The 19,367-nt window shown below is 42.5% G+C and overlaps 1 protein-coding gene across 1 annotated transcript in view; it reads right to left on the minus strand.

The window, feature by feature from the left end:
• R3HDM2 (R3H domain containing 2) overlaps positions 1-19,367 on the minus strand; it is a 2,908,810-nt gene that overhangs the window by 358,721 nt on the left and 2,530,722 nt on the right. Inside the window, exons 14-15 of the mRNA XM_044083626.1 lie at positions 16,112-16,281; positions 14,324-14,468 (exon numbers count right to left, since the gene is read on the minus strand). Coding sequence (XP_043939561.1) covers positions 14,324-14,468; positions 16,112-16,281 — 315 coding nt within the window. The remainder of the gene's footprint in view (positions 1-14,323; positions 14,469-16,111; positions 16,282-19,367) is intronic.

Below are 19,367 nucleotides of genomic sequence, written 5' to 3' on the forward strand. Positions count from 1 at the left end.
AAGTGGAACCTGTATCCTTTGTCTATTATTTGCAGTGTCCATGTGTCCCTTGTAATATAATGCCAATTTTTGAGAATAAAGCAAGCTTTCCGCCCAAGGGTGCTTCCAGTTGAGCCCTGGTGGGCGGAATCAGAGTAAAGTCATTGTGCCTGTCCTGGTGTAGTAGTAGTAGTTGCTGCTGCTGCTGTTGCACTACCTCTCTGGTTGGCAGGTTGCCACTGACGGCCTCTGTAAGAGCCCCTAGATTGGCCTCTGCCTCTGGGGCGTCTGTTCCTGCCTCTCTGGGCTCTGTCCGAGTCTGGAAAGGACCAATTCTTAGTAGGCCAGTTTCTGCTAAATCTCGGTGGTTGTACTTGTAAGAAATCCTTAACTGTTTGCACAGATTTTGCCTTTTCTTCATACTTTTTTTAAAACCTCCTGAGCAGAGGAGCCAAATAAATTTTGTTTCTCCTTTGGAGCATCCAGGAGTTTAGCTTTGACATGGTCTGGCAAAGATTGCTCCTTCAGCCAGTCATGTCTACGAATAACTGCCCCAGTCATAGCTGACCTAAATGAAGCCTCCAATGCATCATAACCACACTTTAAGAAATGATTACTAACCTGCTGTGAGTTGTGTACCAAATCCTGAAGGGATTTACGGTCAAGGGGCTCAGGAGAAGAAAGCTTCTTGTTCAGTTCATCTAACAAATACTCTTGGTACTGTATCATATGAAATTGACAATTTAGAGCCCTGACGGAAAGAGTTGCAGAGGTATATACCTTCTTTCCCCATCTCTCTAAAGCTCTAGACTCTCTTTCAGAAGGTAGAGGATTTTTGGCAGTGGCAGCCGCAACCCCTTTAGAGCCCAGAGTAATAGTTTCTGGGTCGGCAGAGTGGGCTTTATACAGATGGAAATGAGAATCCGGGACCCTGTAGTATCTATCAGATTTGGCAGGGGCCGGGGGGAGAGTATCAGGGGCTGTACTGACATCAGTGTATACATCATCAATTACATTCAGAACAGGAGGTATAGCTAAGGGCCTATGCTGAGGCAAATGTAAAAAGGTCCTTAATCTTTTTCTAGAATCTGAGAAATCCTGACCCTGCCATTGAAAATGCTCTCTCGTGGAGTGTAGAGTCTCACCAAAGGAAAACTCTTCAGGAGGGGAGGCCGAAGGGATAGATTCTTCAGCATCAGAATCCTCATATGGTGAATAAGCCTCCTCCTGGTGGTCTGACAACTCAGAACCATCCGTGGACTCATCTGAAGAGTGTGGGTCAGAAGGCTCAGTCCTGGGCCTTTTGTCTGGTGGCGGGTGAGAGGCCCTGTCCGGGTGAGGTTGTGAACCTCTAATTAAAGAAATAAGGTCCTCTGCAAGGCTGAGGATCTGAGTACTAGAGGAAGGCCTCTGGGAGGTAGTCTTGGGAGGCAAAGCCTTGGAAAGTTTAGCAGCTTTAGCCCTGGGGAATGCCTTGATGGACATGGAAGCAGGGGGCCTAGCTGCCCCACGTGCAGGAGTAGAAATGTCCAAAGGAAGGGTGTCGGACATATCCTGGACACTGGTTTCGGTAGGTAGCTCGGTAGCAGACTCAGCCGAGGCCTCTCGGGCCACGGTGGTCGGTTGAGTGGATTCGGATGAAGGAAACTCCGAGGACTCGGTTTCGGCCGAAACCGAGACACTCGTGGTAGGCTTTACTGTGGTTTCAGCCGAAACCGCGGGCCGTGAGTGTCGGTCCTTGTCCTTCCGTTTTTTCACTAAATGTGATGTCGGAGTCTCCGACGGCATTTTGTATGCAAAACTAGCCCCAAAAAATTCCTCTGCAAACTCCGACCGACGTCTAAGAGTTCGTCGGTTGAAGGAAGCACAGGCTGAACAGGACGATACGTCGTGGTCTGGGCCTAAGCAAGGAAGGCAGTAGGAATGGAAATCCTTATGAGGTATTTGTTTCCCACAAGTTAAACAATTATTTACTTTATCTGACATCGGCTGAGGCAAGAAAGAGTCCCCAACGGGGTACTTAGCTTTTTCGAAGTCTTCGGTAGCTGAAATCACTGGATCTGACCGTCCGGCACTTGCGAACAGCTTCTTCTTCGGGCACCGCGCGGCAAGAAAGACTGAGGAAAATGGTGTCGGCTGATGCTTTTATACCCCAGACGCTCTGACGTCAGGGAAAGTGCGACATCAGCCGAGGCCAGACCCAGACTTTGGAATCCGGCCGACCGAAGGGCTGCCTGAGGCAGGACAACCCATATGTTATGACTGCAGATGCATCCTTGAAGGACTTCTTGATATTTCAGTGTTTCATCTACATACAAATTCAGTGCCTGCTGCCCTTGAAGAATAAATTGCCTACTTATGGTACATAAAAAAATGGTAAGCTGGTAATAATGCATGGATGGCAAACTGAAAACAGATTCATAGTTACTAGGCATCTCATCCAAAGGAGGACATATTCAGGACTTCAACAATCCACCCACTGAAAATACAACACAGTATCAGCAATCCATTTACATGCCGTAGGAGTAGAACCCACAGCTTTCTGCATTAAAATGCAAGTATGCTATCTTTTGTGCTACAAACACTGCTTTAAAATTCTATACCATTTGCTAGCTAGCTAAACAAAACAGTTGCACAGAACAGACAAACATACAGGGCAAAACACACACACACACACACACACACACACACACACACACACACACACACACACACCTCCCAGCCTCTTCAGCACAAGAAATATGGACAAAGTCTGTCATAATGGGGTTGGGGATCAGATTGACGAAACTAAGGACACGGTTTAAATACTGCTTTGATGACAAAAAAAAGAGGACTATCAGCTTCTCCTTATGTGCTTGATGCTCTGTACTGCAAATATGACATGTTCAGCTGTGAAACAGTTATGAAAAAGACTCCTTGAGACAACTGATGACTGTTTTGAGGACCATCTTTTTCCTAATGCTGTGCAACTACAAAATCGGTCTGTTCATATATATGTGTCTGTGTACACCCACATCCATGTCTATAAGTTTGGGATGGGAAAGGGCTTGCATCCCCATATGGTGGGAAGCATGGGGATTGCCCCTACAAAAAAAACTTGTTTTAAGGTATCGCATTTGGTTGTATGTTAACAGCACATTTTAAGGTTGAGCAATTGGGCATTTGCACTAGAGTGAATGTTGGTATTTCGAAGTTTCATAGTAAAAAAAAAAAAAATTATATATTTATATACACAAATACATACACACACACTTAACAATCTTTCTGAGCCAGACAGTATAAATATCCAGATGATATCTAACACTGTGAAACAAAACTTATGTATTCACTATAGTGATAGATCCGTGTTGTCTGTCTCCATCTAGTTCAACCTGTGGGATTTCAGATCTGACACTAGCCGATTCTAAACCCTTTAGCTCGTCTTGGCTCCACCTCCTTTATCCAGTGAAAATATAAAGATATAACATATCTGAATAGTCCCCACTTCCTACATAGATACACATAAAAAAACAAGTGAAATGCGAGACTCTAAGTGAGCAGAATGAAAAAAACCCTGCTGTCTGTTCATCACAGAGGGAAGACTCGCCAAATCAACAAGAAGGTTGGGGGCAGGAGGGCTGGAAGGTTCAATCAGACGGAGACAGACAATATGAATCTATCATCATGGTGAGCACATAACTTTCATATCTGACGTCTCCACCGTTTGGATAAACATGTGGGACAGAATACCCAGTGGGAGTATCTAAGGAAGGCTATTCAACAACACAGTAGAACCAAAAGAAGCCCTGGACCTGGACTGAATGTCCAACTTATAATGTGACACAAACGTTTTACATCCCAACAAAGCAGAAGCAGTGAAGATATCATCCATAGGTACTGTAGAAGTAGCTATAGCCCTAGTTGAATGACCTTTAGGCTTTTGTAGAACAGTTTCACTTTTCATAGAATATGCAAACTAAATATTGTCTGGCAGCCACTTGGATAAAATTAATTTCGACATGGGTAACCAGGCTTGGATTTTGAAATGGAAACAAACTACTGTTTAGATTTCCTCAAAGACTTGGTGAAGTCGATATAAATTTTGAGCTGTCTATGCACATCCAACCAATGCAAAAGGTATTTGCCTTTGTTGGAAAAAATGGGAAAAAAACACAGGAAGATGAATGGAGTTATTAAGGTTATTCTTACACGCTACTGTGGGTAAAAAGGAAGGTTTCATACAAAGAGGAAAACCTACCCTTATGGAAAATTAAGTAAGTGGGTAAGAATCAAGCGCTTGCAGTTCTGAAAACCTTTTGGCAGAGGTAATCGTCATCAAAAAAAAGAAGTTATGTACTTACCATAATGTTCCATCTGTATTGTCGATTTTCATTTCAACTCGCATATGGGATCAGATTTGATCTGGCGGATCTGACTTAGCCGTTAGAATAGCTCGTGACAACCAAAAAGCTCTTAGGCACCTCCCTTACCCATAACGCACCCCTCCATGTTACCTCAGATCGTGTTTCCTAAAGCTATCTTATGAAGGAGTATATACAGAGAATTTCACATCAACAATCATGGTGAAACCACTTCTGGAGTATAGAGAAAAATAAGTAATCCACTAATATTGAACTTCCCACTCTAACAGGAGCAAAAGGCAGGGGGCTTGGTGGGTGGGGATGTGAGGTGAAATGACAATCAACAGTACAGATCGAACATTATGGTAAGTACATAACTTTTTTATCTGATATTGTCAGTTTTCATTTCGAACTGATATACGGGACAGAGTCCCCAGCTACCTTTTATCTTGGGTGGACCCATGGAAGGATGTTCCTCCGAACCATTGAACGAAAGGAGGCCCTTGCCCTGGAGACCAAATCCACTTTATGAGTGATAAGGGTATGACAATTAGCCCATGGGGCCACTGCATAAATGTTGTCCACGGATGCATTAGCCTGAAACACTGCTGAAGTGGTCATGACTGTGTGAACTTGAACAGGTCTAGAAAGATTTATACCTTGTTTGGTGTAGATGAAGACAATACAATCAGATAGTAATTAGAAGGCCTTTCCTAGGACCTGCAAAGGAAATAATTGACTTGCCTTTCTAAAATCTTTTGTCCTGTGCAGATAAAAAAGTAATTGTCTGAGCATCCATCAAACACTGCATGCAATCACCTTTGTTACTGAAGTTAGGAAAGAATACAGGTAAGTTAACAGAGTGATTGATAATAGACTCAAACAACCTTGGGTAAAAAGTAGGGGGTTGGTGCACAAGGAAAATCAAGTATGGAGGTTGGGAAGATGATGCCTAAATTTTCGATATCCTTCTAGCAGATGTAATAGCTACTAGGAAAGACAGTCTTCCAAAATAAAAATTTTACATCACATGCAGCTGCAGGTTCAAAAGAGAGGCCAACAATAAAATGCAGAACTAAGTTTAGGTCCCATGGAGGGGAGGGGTCCTTATAAGGCAGTCTTAGCAAAAGGGTCCCTTTCAGAAAGGCTTTGCAGAGTTTGTGGGAAATGAGTGACGAGTTATTTTTCCCAACATGAAAATCAGAGATTGAAGCTAATTGCACTTTAATCGTAGAGGCAACTGCTCCATTATCAAAGAGATGAGCCAAAAAACTCCAGAATAAAGTAGATTGGTGCAGTGAAGGGATCTATGTCATGCTGATTAGTCCAGGATACTAATCTTTTCCATTTGCTCTTCTACAGTTTTTGAGTAGAAGGCTTATAGCAGGCTAGTAAGATATGGTGGACTGGGGAGGACAGCATAGGTTGTCTGGCTATCAATGGAACTGGAGAAACCAAGCTGTCATCAGCTTGAGGTTGGACACACTGGGATGAATCATTCCTGTCAGATGTGACAGTAGGTCTGCAGTGGGATCCAGAGTCAGAGGTCTTCTCAGTCAATGAGGCCAAAGGAGAGAAAATCAAATTTGTTTCTGCCAAAATGGGGCAATGAGGATTACTGTTCTTTTTAACCTGATTGCTTTTTGGAGAAATCTGAGAATCAAGGGAGTTTGGGGAAAGGCTTTCAGTAAACCAGGAGGCCAATCGTACACTACAGTATCCCCTCTGTGACTCCCCCACCAGGGGAATTAGGGCAAAGTAGCTGCTGCATTTGTTATTCGGGGGGAGCAGAAAGTTTGCAGCAAGGCTGGCCCCGCCTGCGGAAAACGTATTCCGCCACTTTCTGGTTGAGGGACCTCTCATGAGGCATGAGGATGGATCTGCTCAACTTGACTGCTATCACACTGGACTTTCCTGGAATGTGCACTGCTACAAGAAAGAGGTTGGATGAGATCATCCACTGCCACACTCTGAGCACTTCCTGACAAAGGGAGTATGAGCTGGTCCCTCCCTGTTTATGTACCAGACCACAGACATGTTGTCTGATTGAATCGCCACCGTTCCTCGAGGGAGAGCATCCTGAAAGGCTAGCACTGCCCTCATCTTCAGAATATTTATGTGTACCTTGGCCTCACTGTCAGACTAGGTCCCGTGGACCATCTTCCCTAGATAATGCCCACCCCTACTCTATCTGGGAAGCATCAATCGTCAACGTGGCCTGTGGCAGTGGGGGAATAAAGAGTCTGTCTTCTGTTAGTCGACTGGAATGAATCCACCAGGAAAGACCTCTTTTGCAAGTGTCCATGATGAGAATATGAAAGGACATGGGAAGGTGAAGAATGGACCACTGAGCAGACAGTAGCCATTGTAGTATTTGCATGTGAAATCTCTCTAGCAGAACCAAGGTGATATCTGCCACCATGAACCTGAGAGCCTAAAGGACATAACAAGCAGCTACCATCCTGTTTTGAAGCAGTTTGTAAGTTTGATGTCTGATTGTCTGTACCCTGGAGGATAGAAGTTTTGCGATCCTTTGACTCGTATCCAGGACTGCTATTATAAATTCTAGTGTTTGGGAAGGTTCCAACTGAGATTTTTCATAATTTACAGTTATGCTGAGCTCTATACAGGTTTGGATAACCAAGTCCCTTGCTTGGATAAGTAGATGTCTGGTCAGGGCTCAAATGAGCCAGTTGTCCAAATAGGGAAACACATGGAATCCTTGTCATCTCAAGTGAGCCACTACCACTGCCACGCATTTGAACACATTGGGGGCAGTAGTGAGGCCAAAGGGTACTGCTCAAAACTGGTAATGACTGGTTCCAGCCAGAAGTGTAAATGCCTTCTAGAGCACCTGTCCCTCTTTACATGGTAGTATGCATCCTGAAGTTCTATGGAGTACATCCAATTGCCCTGTTCCAAAAAAGAAAGTATGGACTGTACTATGACCATTCAGAACATTTGGTGTCTTGTTTGGTGGGGGGGTGGGGTGGAAAAGGGTATTATGTAACCTCTGGATATTATCCTCTGCACCCATATGTCAGTGGTTATGTTTAGCCAGGCTCTCCAGTGCAGAGACAGATCACCGATTGCCTCCAAAGATGTGCAATCAGGCCACCTTTCAGGAGTGCTGGAAGGGTTTCTCAAAGAAAAGTTCTCTGGACCCTTGGTACTGCGGGCCTCTTCTGACGCAAGGGTGGCATCTTCCAGAATTGTTCCCCCCTATGCCTCTGGGGGATCTCTCTCCACGTGTGTCATAATACCCTTGTGATTTCTTGAACCACATTTTGCCACCACCTGATTCTTTGGATATGGTCTCTGTGGGGTGTAAAAATGTATGTCCATGGCAGAGAGGGTCTTACCTTCTTTTTCACATCTGGATAGCGTATCTTTGACCTTGGGACCAAAAAGGGACATACTGTCAAATGGAGTGTTGACAAATGAAGACTTAGAAGGTGCCACAAAGTCACAAAGGCGCATCCAGGCATGCCTTCTCATGGATATGCCTAAACCCACAGTTCTACTCATTCCCTCAGCTGCAAGTGATAGGAGCCTCATGGAAGAGCTAGCTATAGAAGGCAAGGTTGCCAGCTAGAGGTAACCTTTTACTGGACCTCTTCAGCTATGGCACCCTCAAGAGTACCTGAGAGCTATTTGACCAGATCCCTCTGAAGCCTAGTAAAATGGGAAAGATAATTCAGCGATCGTAAGGCAAATGTTGCTTAAAAGAAACATTGCCACTCAAATCTATCCATCATTCTGGAATCCTTATTAGGGGGATGTATAGTGGAACTTTCTTCATAGAGTTCCTTCTTCGTAGCTGCCACCATGACCATGGCATCTACTGCAAACCCTTTTGCCCAAATATTTTTGTCATCTGGGGTTGTAATTATTTTGGTCTCCTGGGAGTTGATTCAATGGAGTCTGGGATCTGTAGTCCCATTGAGAGATCAAATCTATGAGCTTGTGGATGGGCGAAGTCACCCAGGAAGTAGATGGATGGGATCCGAAGGCTGCCAGGTACACCAACTCCTTCAAGTAAAGGATTGCTGGTCTGCCAGCCATCTCTCTGCTTTAAGATTTCCAAGATGTCCATGAAGGAAATATCCACAGAAGGTGACCGAGGGGATCTTTCTCCCTCACCAAGGTTGGTGTCTTCCATGGCTGACTCGTCAGTGGAGACCCCCTTCCAAGGGACCTGCTCAATGGGATACTCTGGGAAGGTATCAGAAGAGGCGGGGTATCCTTACGGATATCCTGGGGCCCGAGGACCCACTGTCCCATTGCAATGTGATGGTCAGAATGGGGCTGTAGAAGGGAAGACTGTGGATCAAGGGGGGTGTCTTCTTAGTTGCAGAGGCAGCTACTGCCCTCTCCAGAGCCCCAAAGGCTGACTGCTCCTGAGTGGAGATGAACCCCAAATCCAAAAAAAACACACCTATGGATCAGCGTCCTCTTCGGCACCAAAGACAGTTCTCCCAGGGTTGAAGCCAGAGCCGAGCTGAACAGCACTGAAAACCTAAGGTGCACTGACTGCTCAGATGGCCCCAGAGTCAAACGCATCTGAGGCCCACAAAGCTGACTACAGCTCAGAGCTCCCCAGCTCCAAAAGGCCCGATCCGAAGAAAGGGAAATTTTCTGATCCAGGTTAGAAGACACCGGACGTGTCAGATCCGAGAGCTCAAACTTTCCCTGAAGTTAGAGGAGGAACTAACGGGGGAGGGGTATGTCTTAGAAGAATCCTGGACCTTATGGGTAGTTGCCGAGGGGGGACTTAGAAATACCTTGTGCCCACAACATTTTCTGAACTATATGTTCCACATCTTCTTCAGTGAGACTTCTGGTAGAGTGGGAAGAGGAGGGAGAAGGATATTTAGGTCTACTTAGAAAAGGAGATGGTACTCTCGATAAGACCAGATCAATAGAGGTAGAGTACCTGGTCCTTGGTAGAGACTGGTCTGATCTGAGTGCAATGGCTCCGACCCATCCTTACCGGATGAACTTGGGAGCCGGAGAAGTTGTATCTGAAACAGATATGGTTGGAGCTGATGGGTCGGACTGTGCTGTTTTATCCATAGTCTTTGGCACTTTTGTTCTTGGCTCTGAGGAGTCCTTTGGAGCTCAGGAAAGTCTCTTCTTCCCTCTATCAGAACTTGTAGAGGAAGAAGATGCAAGGCTTGACTGAGCCAAGCTGGATTTCTATGATTTAAGGCCACTACTAGACATGGCCTCTCCAAATGAAGATGGCAACATACCTCTCAAAATCAGCTTGTTTTTCCTTTCAAGCACGACCCTGTGGTTCAAAGAATGACAAATGATACAGAGGGGGGGCCAAACAGTACACGCATAAACTGTACAAGTCACTAAAGGGAATCTTGTACCAGCACTTTGAACATTTTTTTTTTAAGCCAGACTGCTTTTTTGATTTGTCAGCCATTGAAAAGAAAGGCAGAGAAACACCCATGCACGCACGCACACACGCACGCACGCACACATGCACACACGCGCACACAAAGATAAACTGTGAGGAAGCAGGTGAAGAAATATGAATAGAAGTGTATTTTTTTTTGGTAGGTAAAAGGAAAAGAACAGAAAAGCTACCAACAATAGTAGCTCAGCTACCTCAAAGGGTAAAATGGGAGATTAAAGGAATGTAACCTAATAAAAACGGTTACTTGAAGTGATGGAAATTTGAGAGGGGGGGGGGTGGTTAAGTTAGATTTATAAAAATAGAATGAACAGAAGGATAGAACAGTAAATATTGAAAAATAGCACTTACCTGCCCAAAGAGTTACAAGAATGACCACGTCTTTCACGAAGTGGCAAACAAGATCTGAGGTAACATGGAGGGATACATTATGGGTAAGGGGAGGTATCTAAGAGCTTCTTGCTTGCCACGAGCTATTCTAACGGCCAAGTCAATCTGACGGATTGGATCTGAACCCATATGTGATGACTAGATGAACACTGACACTATCAGATCAAAGTTTACCAAGACAACAGTCTCAAACCAGAGGAGGTTGAAGGTTCCAAAGGGTGGATCGTCAAAACCTGAAGAACAAAAGAAAGATCCAGGGAGAGCAGTAATTCGAGCTTCTAGCTTCTTCCATCTTTTCTGGTATTTAAACCCTGTGTCTGCAGGGGGCTGTGATTGTTTTTTTACCAGACTATGGAGTGGTGGATTCATCACTGGGACAAAGCAGAAATTCCTAAGACTCCAAGACCAGAATAAGTTATTTCTACATTTATTTAATTGAATTGCACTTCTTAACGTTTATAATTGTGCTATTAAGTTAATCTACTACATTTTGCACTGCTATAAAGCTTTTTTTACTGTTTCGCTGCATTTGTGTACTGTTTTTACTGTATTTTTCATTGCTAGATAGTTTCATTTACTTTAATTGTATTTTTACTGAATTACTTAACTGTAAACCTTTACATACTGATTTCTACACCCTCCTTCCTTGTTGGTGTGTTGTTGTTCTTGTCGGCTTTGCAGTTGACCACCCCTACTGTAAATTTGATATGGGACACTCCTCCCAGTCTAGTGTCATTAGCTCATTCTACATAATAGAGAGAGAACATTTGAGAAAGCCAATAGTTTCTTAACCTTGAATTATATTCTGTTCCTTTCTCCCTTTCCACTTTAAATAAAAAAAAAAAAAAAAAAAAAAAACCTCTTTGCTAGAATCTCCTTGTGTTTTCACTGAGTGTGCTTCTCAAACAGTCTGGAAATACAGATCTGATAAGTATGTTTTTTGGCCCTTTTTAACTGTTCAGAGTTCTGCACTGTCTTAATTTTTGCTTGACTGAATTATTTATATATTTGCTGGCATTGTTTTCTGATAATCAGTGCCTCCATTTTGATTTGTTCCTAATTTACTGCTTTCTGCACGTTTTTAGTCTTTTTTTGTTTAATTGCATTTATTTAAACTGTATTTGCTTTAATAATGCTACACACTCAAGTGTGTTAACTTCCACTGCATTTGAACTGCTTTACTGCTGTTTTAGCTGCTTTTCTGAAAAAAAAAGTTCTAAGCTTGTTTCCCACCTTTACTATAATTTACTAGTCTAATCCAGATACAGATTTGCTGTATCCAGAACTATTTGTAAACTTGAGCCCCCCCCCCCCCAAACTTTTCAGTGTTGGAGGGAAGCCTTCTAACTTATTAGTGGGAGTGGTAAGCAGTAGGAAGCCTATCTATCACAAGAGGAGTGGTTTCTGGCCCAGAAATTGTAGTCTAGTGGCTGTTTGGGCAGTTTTTCCACCCCCTTCATTTTTCTGGTTTAATAGGGTTACCACCTGTCCCACTTTGTGAGGGACAGTACTTCTTTGGGCAGTTGTGTCCTGCAAAGAAATCGAAAAAAAATGCCAAATGTCCAGAGATTTTAGGACAAACATATTTCATATATTTTATGCAATAGTTGCATAAAACAGTTATTCTGTATCTGAAACACCTAAATGCTATAAAATAGAATAAGCAACTAAAATGCTACAATAAAAAGCTTTTATTTAGGCAAAAAAGTGAAGTTATGTCCTTTGTACTGGCCGTGGGAATGTTTTCCCTGCAGAATCTGATGTTTGTACCAAAATTGTCCCACTTTGGGCATTTGAACAGGTGGCAACCCTATGGTTTAAAAGACTGCATTTGTGTTCGTTTCCTGCCTTTCCTGTAACTAGTATAGTCCTAACACAGATTTGCTGTATCCAGGACTGTTTTGTAAGCTTCTGAGCCCCTCAAAGCCTTTTTGTGCTGGAGGGAAGCCTTCTAGCTGATCAGTGGGAGTGGTAAGCATTAGGTAGCCTTATCTACCACAAGAGCAGTGATTTCTGGCCCAGAAATGATAGTTTATTGAACGTTTGGGCAGTTTTCCCATCCCTTCAAACTTTCTGGTTTAAAAGCCTGCGTTTGCACGGGTTTGTGCTTGTTCAAGCTCCGCTCTGTGACTCTGAGCTGAGGTAAACTATTACTGGTGCCAGAAAGTCTGCTCTTCAGTATTTTCCTTAACTCTTGTTAGTTCTTTCTCTCTTGCACTTCAAATAGTCTAATCGCTTTGCACTTCAACAGGTTTTTTGTGGCAATTATTACAGCACACCTAAGAGCCATCAGCACTAGTCGTTCTTCAAGGAAATCACTCCAGTACTTAGTAGTTCTAGCCCCCCCCTCCTGACATGATTAAAGGGCAGTTCCCTTTGCTTTCTCCTATTAAACTGGTGCACTTGGGCATTCTGAGGCAGTGTAGCAACTGCCTCATGTACACAGACAACCCTCTCCTCTTACCTCCCAAAACTCAGACTTGTGAGAAGTGCACTTATATCACCAAATTGGAAGCTATGCACTCTCCACCCAAGACCGGACTAGCTGGTCAAGAGGAAATGGTCAACACCTGCAGCACACCACATGGAACACATAGCCCTCCAGAACACCACCATCACAGCTCTCACATAAAAACACAAACTACACACCCACCTTTGTGGAGGCACTCAATAGAAATTTACCCAAACAGCAGAGACCTCCAAGACAGAAACGCACTTGACCACCACAACACAGCACAAACCATAGGACACACAGCTCACCTCCACACTGTGCCCCTTAACCTAAGCCCCTAAGGCTAAACACCTTGCCCAATACACTAATCACAGGTGACTCAACAGTGAGGCACACAGATGTCCCACTTACTAGGTCGAATAAGGAGAAGGCGACAGTCAGCTGTCTATCACGTGCCAGAATCCAACACATAACACACGCACTAAGGTCACTCCACAACAAGCACAAGTATGACTCTGTTACGGTCTATGTGGGTGTGAATGACCTGAGACGGACCTCCCTGGACTACATGAAGAGAGACATGGTGGAGCTCTCAGATTATGTGGCCCAGGCAGGTATGACACTAGCCCTGAGCAGTATCCTACCATCACCCAGAATGATACTGCAGTATAAACAAAAAATGATTGACTTTCTAGTCAACTGTTCAACTAGTCAACTGTTCAATGCTGCCATCTCTGCTCATTACAGCACTGAGCCACCTCTCTTCTCACACCCTCGCATCAAGCAGTTCCTGAAAGGAAAAAAATTATAAAATACAATGCAAAGGAACAAATTCCTTTCACATCCGTTAACTTTCTCAGAGAAAACCTTTAAACACTTACCGACCACTAGACTGCAGAAAGGGACTTCTGATCCAGGGGACACTAAGAAAGACACGAAAGGGGAGGGCATAATCTTCAGTTGTATTTTTGTTAAAGGCACCCTTCTGCAAATGGGAAGTGTGTACTGGTGACTACTATTTTCATCTAGTCCATTTGAGATAATGAATGCTTGTGAATTGAACAGCCATACTACCTCTACTTATTATGCTGATTAATACTGTTCCATGCAATCCTGCTAACTCAAAATCCATTGCGGTATCTCTGGCAACCAGCAAAGGTTACTCAAGTGCTCCCCACTACTTTTGCCAACTTTCCCAGACAGAACATCTAGTTAAGGACATACACAATTCTTCCTTAACCTAGCTATTCCTTTATCAGCCTGAGTCACTTTCTGAGTCAGTACTACTACAAGTGGAACTCCATCATAAGAACTGATTTTGGGATACCTCTTACCAGTTAAATTAGTAAAAGAACTATTTTTGAGTTGCCTTTTGATTAATAGGTTTTTCAGTCTATTACATGCAGTCTGCAACAAAAGAGTACCACATGTTTGGCCCCGCATCCCTTTTATTAATAAATTACTGTCTGGAGCAGGCATTCACTTTCCTATTACATGGCTGATGTGATATAAAGGCATAATGCAGTATCAAGATAGAGATGGACACTGCTAACATAAACTACCCTGCATTATTTCAAGAAACTATCAGTGGTGTCATCCCATAAGCCTACTATCTTTTCAATGGTTTACAGTTAAACTGAAATCACTAACAAAAATTACACCAGTCCACTACTTAGTGACTGACCATTTTTGAAATGTATGAAATGAAAACATATACCATACTTTTTATTTTACCTTGTGCTGGCCCCACAGGCCTGGAGAACTGTGTAATGACTGGAAGCGCTGCCAGTCCCTGGCAGACATTATTTACATTGGCAGCTGGAGAAGGTGCTGGCGACTGAGTTGGAGAGGTAATAGGGCTATTCAACTGGGTACTGGCCTGCACAAGAACAGAGGATACAGAAACTGAACTTACAGTATGGTACACACTTGCTTTTTCCCATTCAAACAGGTAATAAACACTTTACCAGAATCAATCATTGAAAAAAAAACTGAGATTGGTAGCATGCAGTAGTTCTACAATAACAAGATGTCATGTACTGCCAAATCACTGTAGTCAACAAATTATCCCTGTCAACATACCACAATATGCAGTACACTCAAGTACATTCTGGCATTAAAATATTAGACAATTTTCTTTTCCAGATACTGGAACTGAATACATTTTATAATCTAGGTTGACAGAATTACTTCATATGGTTTATAATACCCTTCAAAGACAAGAAAAAAATAGACATGCCACCCTTCCTGAGCAAAGACCAAGCATGATCAAATTTCTCGGACTTTTTTCTTAAGGTCTCACCTTCCAGGAACACATTTTAAAATTTGCTGCCTATGGATCAATCAACCGAACATCTGGAAGAGTTTTCCAATACCATCCTGTTCGGTACAATATACATTTTAAAACCTTAAGGGTGCAAAAAAAAAAACGCATAAAAAGTAACATTTCCTCTTTCTTAGCCCCCCCTCCCCAGTATTAATGGAAAACTCCTCTGTGGTGTTCAATAGGTTTCATTCTTAAGTAGTCTAAGACTGTTTAGGTGAAGGCGCTAAATTAAAACAGTGTTTGCCTTACTGTACTGCCTTGGACTAATATGTTTTCACTTGAATTTGTGTTTATTACACATTTGAGGCTGGTTTGGTTTTTGGTGTTGAGGACCAAAATTCTTAATGGTGAACCTGGTGCCAGATGTCCAGGATGGGGAATCTGTAGTTCCCCCTCTTAGCTGGAAGAGTACAGAGTTGTTTCCTGACTGACAAAAGCTTGCAGTGAGGCCAGGGACTCAAGCTTGGAGCAAAAGAGTAGGGACATACAGGCAGATAGCAATCTTGCTGGTGGGAGTTACAGTAGCATGTGCATATGAAGCGCTGTGTTGTAGACACTGGGGTTAAAGCAGAAGTAAATGCAAGAGCCACCTCTACTGTTAGGATAACACTATACTGGGGTGCACCATCCCTTCTCCACCATACCAGATGGCAAAAGGCAAAAAACAAAATGAAAGATTAAAAACTTCATTTTAATCAATTTGCAGTGTTTCTCGGCATTGCAAAAAAAAAAATCAAAATTCACCTGCATTTTAAAAGTGAAATCCTAAGGTTTCTTGTAAACACAAACTAAACATTGGGTCTAGAAACACTGTATACCCGACAGCAAAGGATGAGATCAAGAAAACACAAACCAAGGTGTACAGCATTATAAAAACTTAAAAGGTACACTTAAAGCAGGTGTGAATTTAGAATGATAATCAACTGAAACTAGGTTTTAAAGAAACATTTTCCACTGTGTTAAAATGGATTGTTCTGGCATGTGTCAGTGTAAAATGACTTGTCCACTACACAATTAAATCATTTTTCTTCTCTATCTGATACAAGAAAACAGAACAAGAAATCCATTTTGCACAAATGTTAATAATAAAAGAAAACTTGTTTTTTAAAAAAGCTGAACAGAAGAGTATTTTACAGTTTCTCAAATACAAATATACTAGTTCAGCAAAATTTAACTTTAGTCACAAAATTCTTTACCTGAGGATTGCTGTCTGTACTGTACATATCTCCTGGTTTCTGTCCTCGCTGATCAATACCATAGAATTTACAGGGTCCCCACTGCACCACAGTTGGGTTTTGAGGTGGCTGGGGTCCATTTGGGAGACTAAGTTGCATTACCATGACACTAGGTGCTGGAGGAGCCACTCCTAAAAAAGTCCAAGAAAGCAAACAAATCAAAAGAAAGCAACTACTTTCGTCATCAGAGTAACATAACTTTTAAAGTCATAGCTTGTTTACTGTGCCTTATTCTTCCACTTAACTCACCTTCTTTAGGCACTCTGATTAATGCCAGTGCTGCTAAATGGGTCTTATAAAGCCTTCTGATGCAAGACCAAGTTTAAACCTGCTAATCAAAGTCTGTGGTGGGACAGCCTGCTCCAGTGGCATACAGGGATACAACCCTATGGCATAAGGGACCAGAGATTTAACAGTGGCTTAGGCATCTGATGGTGTAAAGAAAAGAGAAAGGGCATTTTAAACATTTCTTATACACGTTGCATTGATCAAGGGATAGACATTCCTATGGTTCAGAATTACATACATTCTGGTTAGCTGTTTTTTTATTTAAACTGTGCCTTGTGGATTTTTGGCAGATCTGATGAAGTCCAGTTTTATAGACGAAAGCACTTACATAGGTAGGTACTCGGCTATCTGCCCGAGGGCATTTATAAGCCTATCCACTGTGTGTCAGCTTTCGCCGCCTCATTGATTAATTAACTGAGCCTCTGTCAAGAAGAGCCAAAGAAGTGATCCAGGGGTGTATTTTCTGTTGCCCATCCACTCGTCAAGGTTTCTCTTGAAGAGTGTTAGTGAGAGGCTCTGCCTAATGTAGTTAGGAATTTTGTTCCAAAGCATGGGGAGTCTCTGTGACAGGAATCTATCCCTCCAGCATGTTATATTTATTGCTGTGGCAAGGTTTAGCTCAATAGAGTGAGTGACTCGCAGTGACTTGGATTTCTTTAGCTGGAACATGCCCATCAATTCTGAGTTGGACATGGCTTTGTAAATCTTTTTTATAATAAAGGCTTTTGTGGTACCTTTAGAGGCGACTACTGCATGGTTTCACTAATCCTCAATTTTGTCTTAATTTGCATCGAACCTAAACACTCCCAGACCTAGTCTCAACTTACTGCTCACTCCAGCAAATGCTTTATGATCCAACACCCCCAAGGTTGTTCCTTTAGGTTATGACGAAAGACACATTCTTGTGGTAATTGGCCCATGGCTAAGTATACTGCGGTTGAACCACTACTTCTAAATTCACCCACTCAAAATATCCCTTAACAGTCTGGCACATCCCACCCCACTAAATCAGGCTAACAGCCTCCCAGATGACAAAGACTCCAACATAATCCTCCCATGAACTAACAGTTTTCAGATTCTTTAATTCAGTCAGTCTGGAAGCAATCTCTTGTAGGGGCACATACTTTAACTACTCTCAAAATCTTTCCCTATATGTGCAATCACAAACCCATTACCTAGAACTACCATAATGCAACTTTGTACCTCCAAAGAAGCATTGTTGTTAAACAAAATGGTCACCCCATAGAAAAAAATTTGGACCAAAAACTAGATAACATCACCAAAAATGGTAGATTTGCGCTTTCCTTAAAGCTAGTAGACCATACATCCTACTCCTACTCAACCAATGAAAAATGAAAATTTACCAATGTTAGAATTAATAACATTAACATTGAGAGTAAGGAAATGAAGAGACAAATGCCCCATTTGTTTTCCTGTCATTTAAGATTCTCTACCTTTCTCCTTTTGTAATGTGCATCTGAACCACACACTATGCCCACCTTCAGTTCTTCTAAAATGTCATCACTAATCAGTTCTATAACAAAAAGCTGATCAACAGTGAGGATACCTTCCTCAACATTTTCTTTTCCCAACTACACTAATAATTCCAAACTATCATCATTAAAGCCCTTAACAGGAGCATTAGACAAACTAAAACAGTAGCAGCAAAATTTTCAGGTAAAATGCTACCTATACAATTTCATCCTATCACAACCCATCCCCTACACATCCATCCCCCTATCCCCAATTCTCCAACACTCAAACTCCTCTATCACCACTCCCATATTTCTCTTAAATTTACCTACTACCATAACCACCATGTATCCACCAACTTCCTCCTCATCCCCAAAACTGAAACCTTTGTATTACCTCATACCCCCACTCATAATACTTTATCTCCTCACTGCCTAAGAATTCCACTACCTGCCTAATTCTCAACACTCTACATCAAGTACAACAATCTACATCCAAACACACACCCCTCCCTCAATACAACCACACTTCCACTCCTACAGCACTACTACAATACCTCTCCATCCTATACTACCGACATACTTAAACCCACGGACTAAGAACTATTACCAACTCCTACTAAAGTTCACCAAACTCATACAAAGTCTACGTAACCTCATAGCGGACGGTGATGTCCATCCTAACCCTGGCCCAAGCTCACCAACTACCACTAACCCCATACATAGAACTCCTACCAACATAAGAAGCTCACATAATGCCCCAATATCATTTCTAGTCTGTCACCTAAACATCAGAAGTATAAATAATAAACTGTCGTGCTGTGGTAGCGTTGTCGCCTCACAGTAAGACGCTGTCTGGTTCGATTCTCAGCTAGAGCGTCTTCTGCGTGGAGACATGCGTGAATGGACATACCTTCATTGAAGGTTGTGCATCAGGCCTGGCAAGCCGGTACATAAAAATCAACTGCCAATCATTAGCGGACCGGAGTTCCGCTGTGGCGACCCCTAACCGGGAAAAGCCGAAAGACACAAACAAACATAAATAATAAACTCCACTACCTGCATGCACTCCTAGATATATACTCACCTGACATATTCTGCCTTACAGAAACCTGGCTTAAACCAACTATCCCTGACAATGAAATATTACCCCCCCCCCCACTACAATATAAGACTTGACTGTAAAGGGAGAAAAGGAGGCAGAGTAGCCATCCTATATAAATCCTCTCTAGAGTTATCTAAATTAGCACCCCACTTGACCTAATAACTGCCAACACTGAAACAATAATCTCAAGAATTAAGCTCAACAAAAACAAATCTATAAACATAGTATGTAGTTATATTCCTCCAGGCAATAACATAAACACATTAGAAAGCACACTCCAATGGTTATCCTCCACCCACCACCAAGAAACAATCATACTTGGAGACTTCAACATCGACTGGACAACTTGTTC

Source organism: Protopterus annectens, chromosome 9.part0, assembly GCF_019279795.1.
Source record: "Protopterus annectens isolate FY-2018-M chromosome 9.part0, PAN1.0, whole genome shotgun sequence".
Classification (NCBI taxonomy): domain Eukaryota; kingdom Metazoa; phylum Chordata; order Ceratodontiformes; family Protopteridae; genus Protopterus; species Protopterus annectens.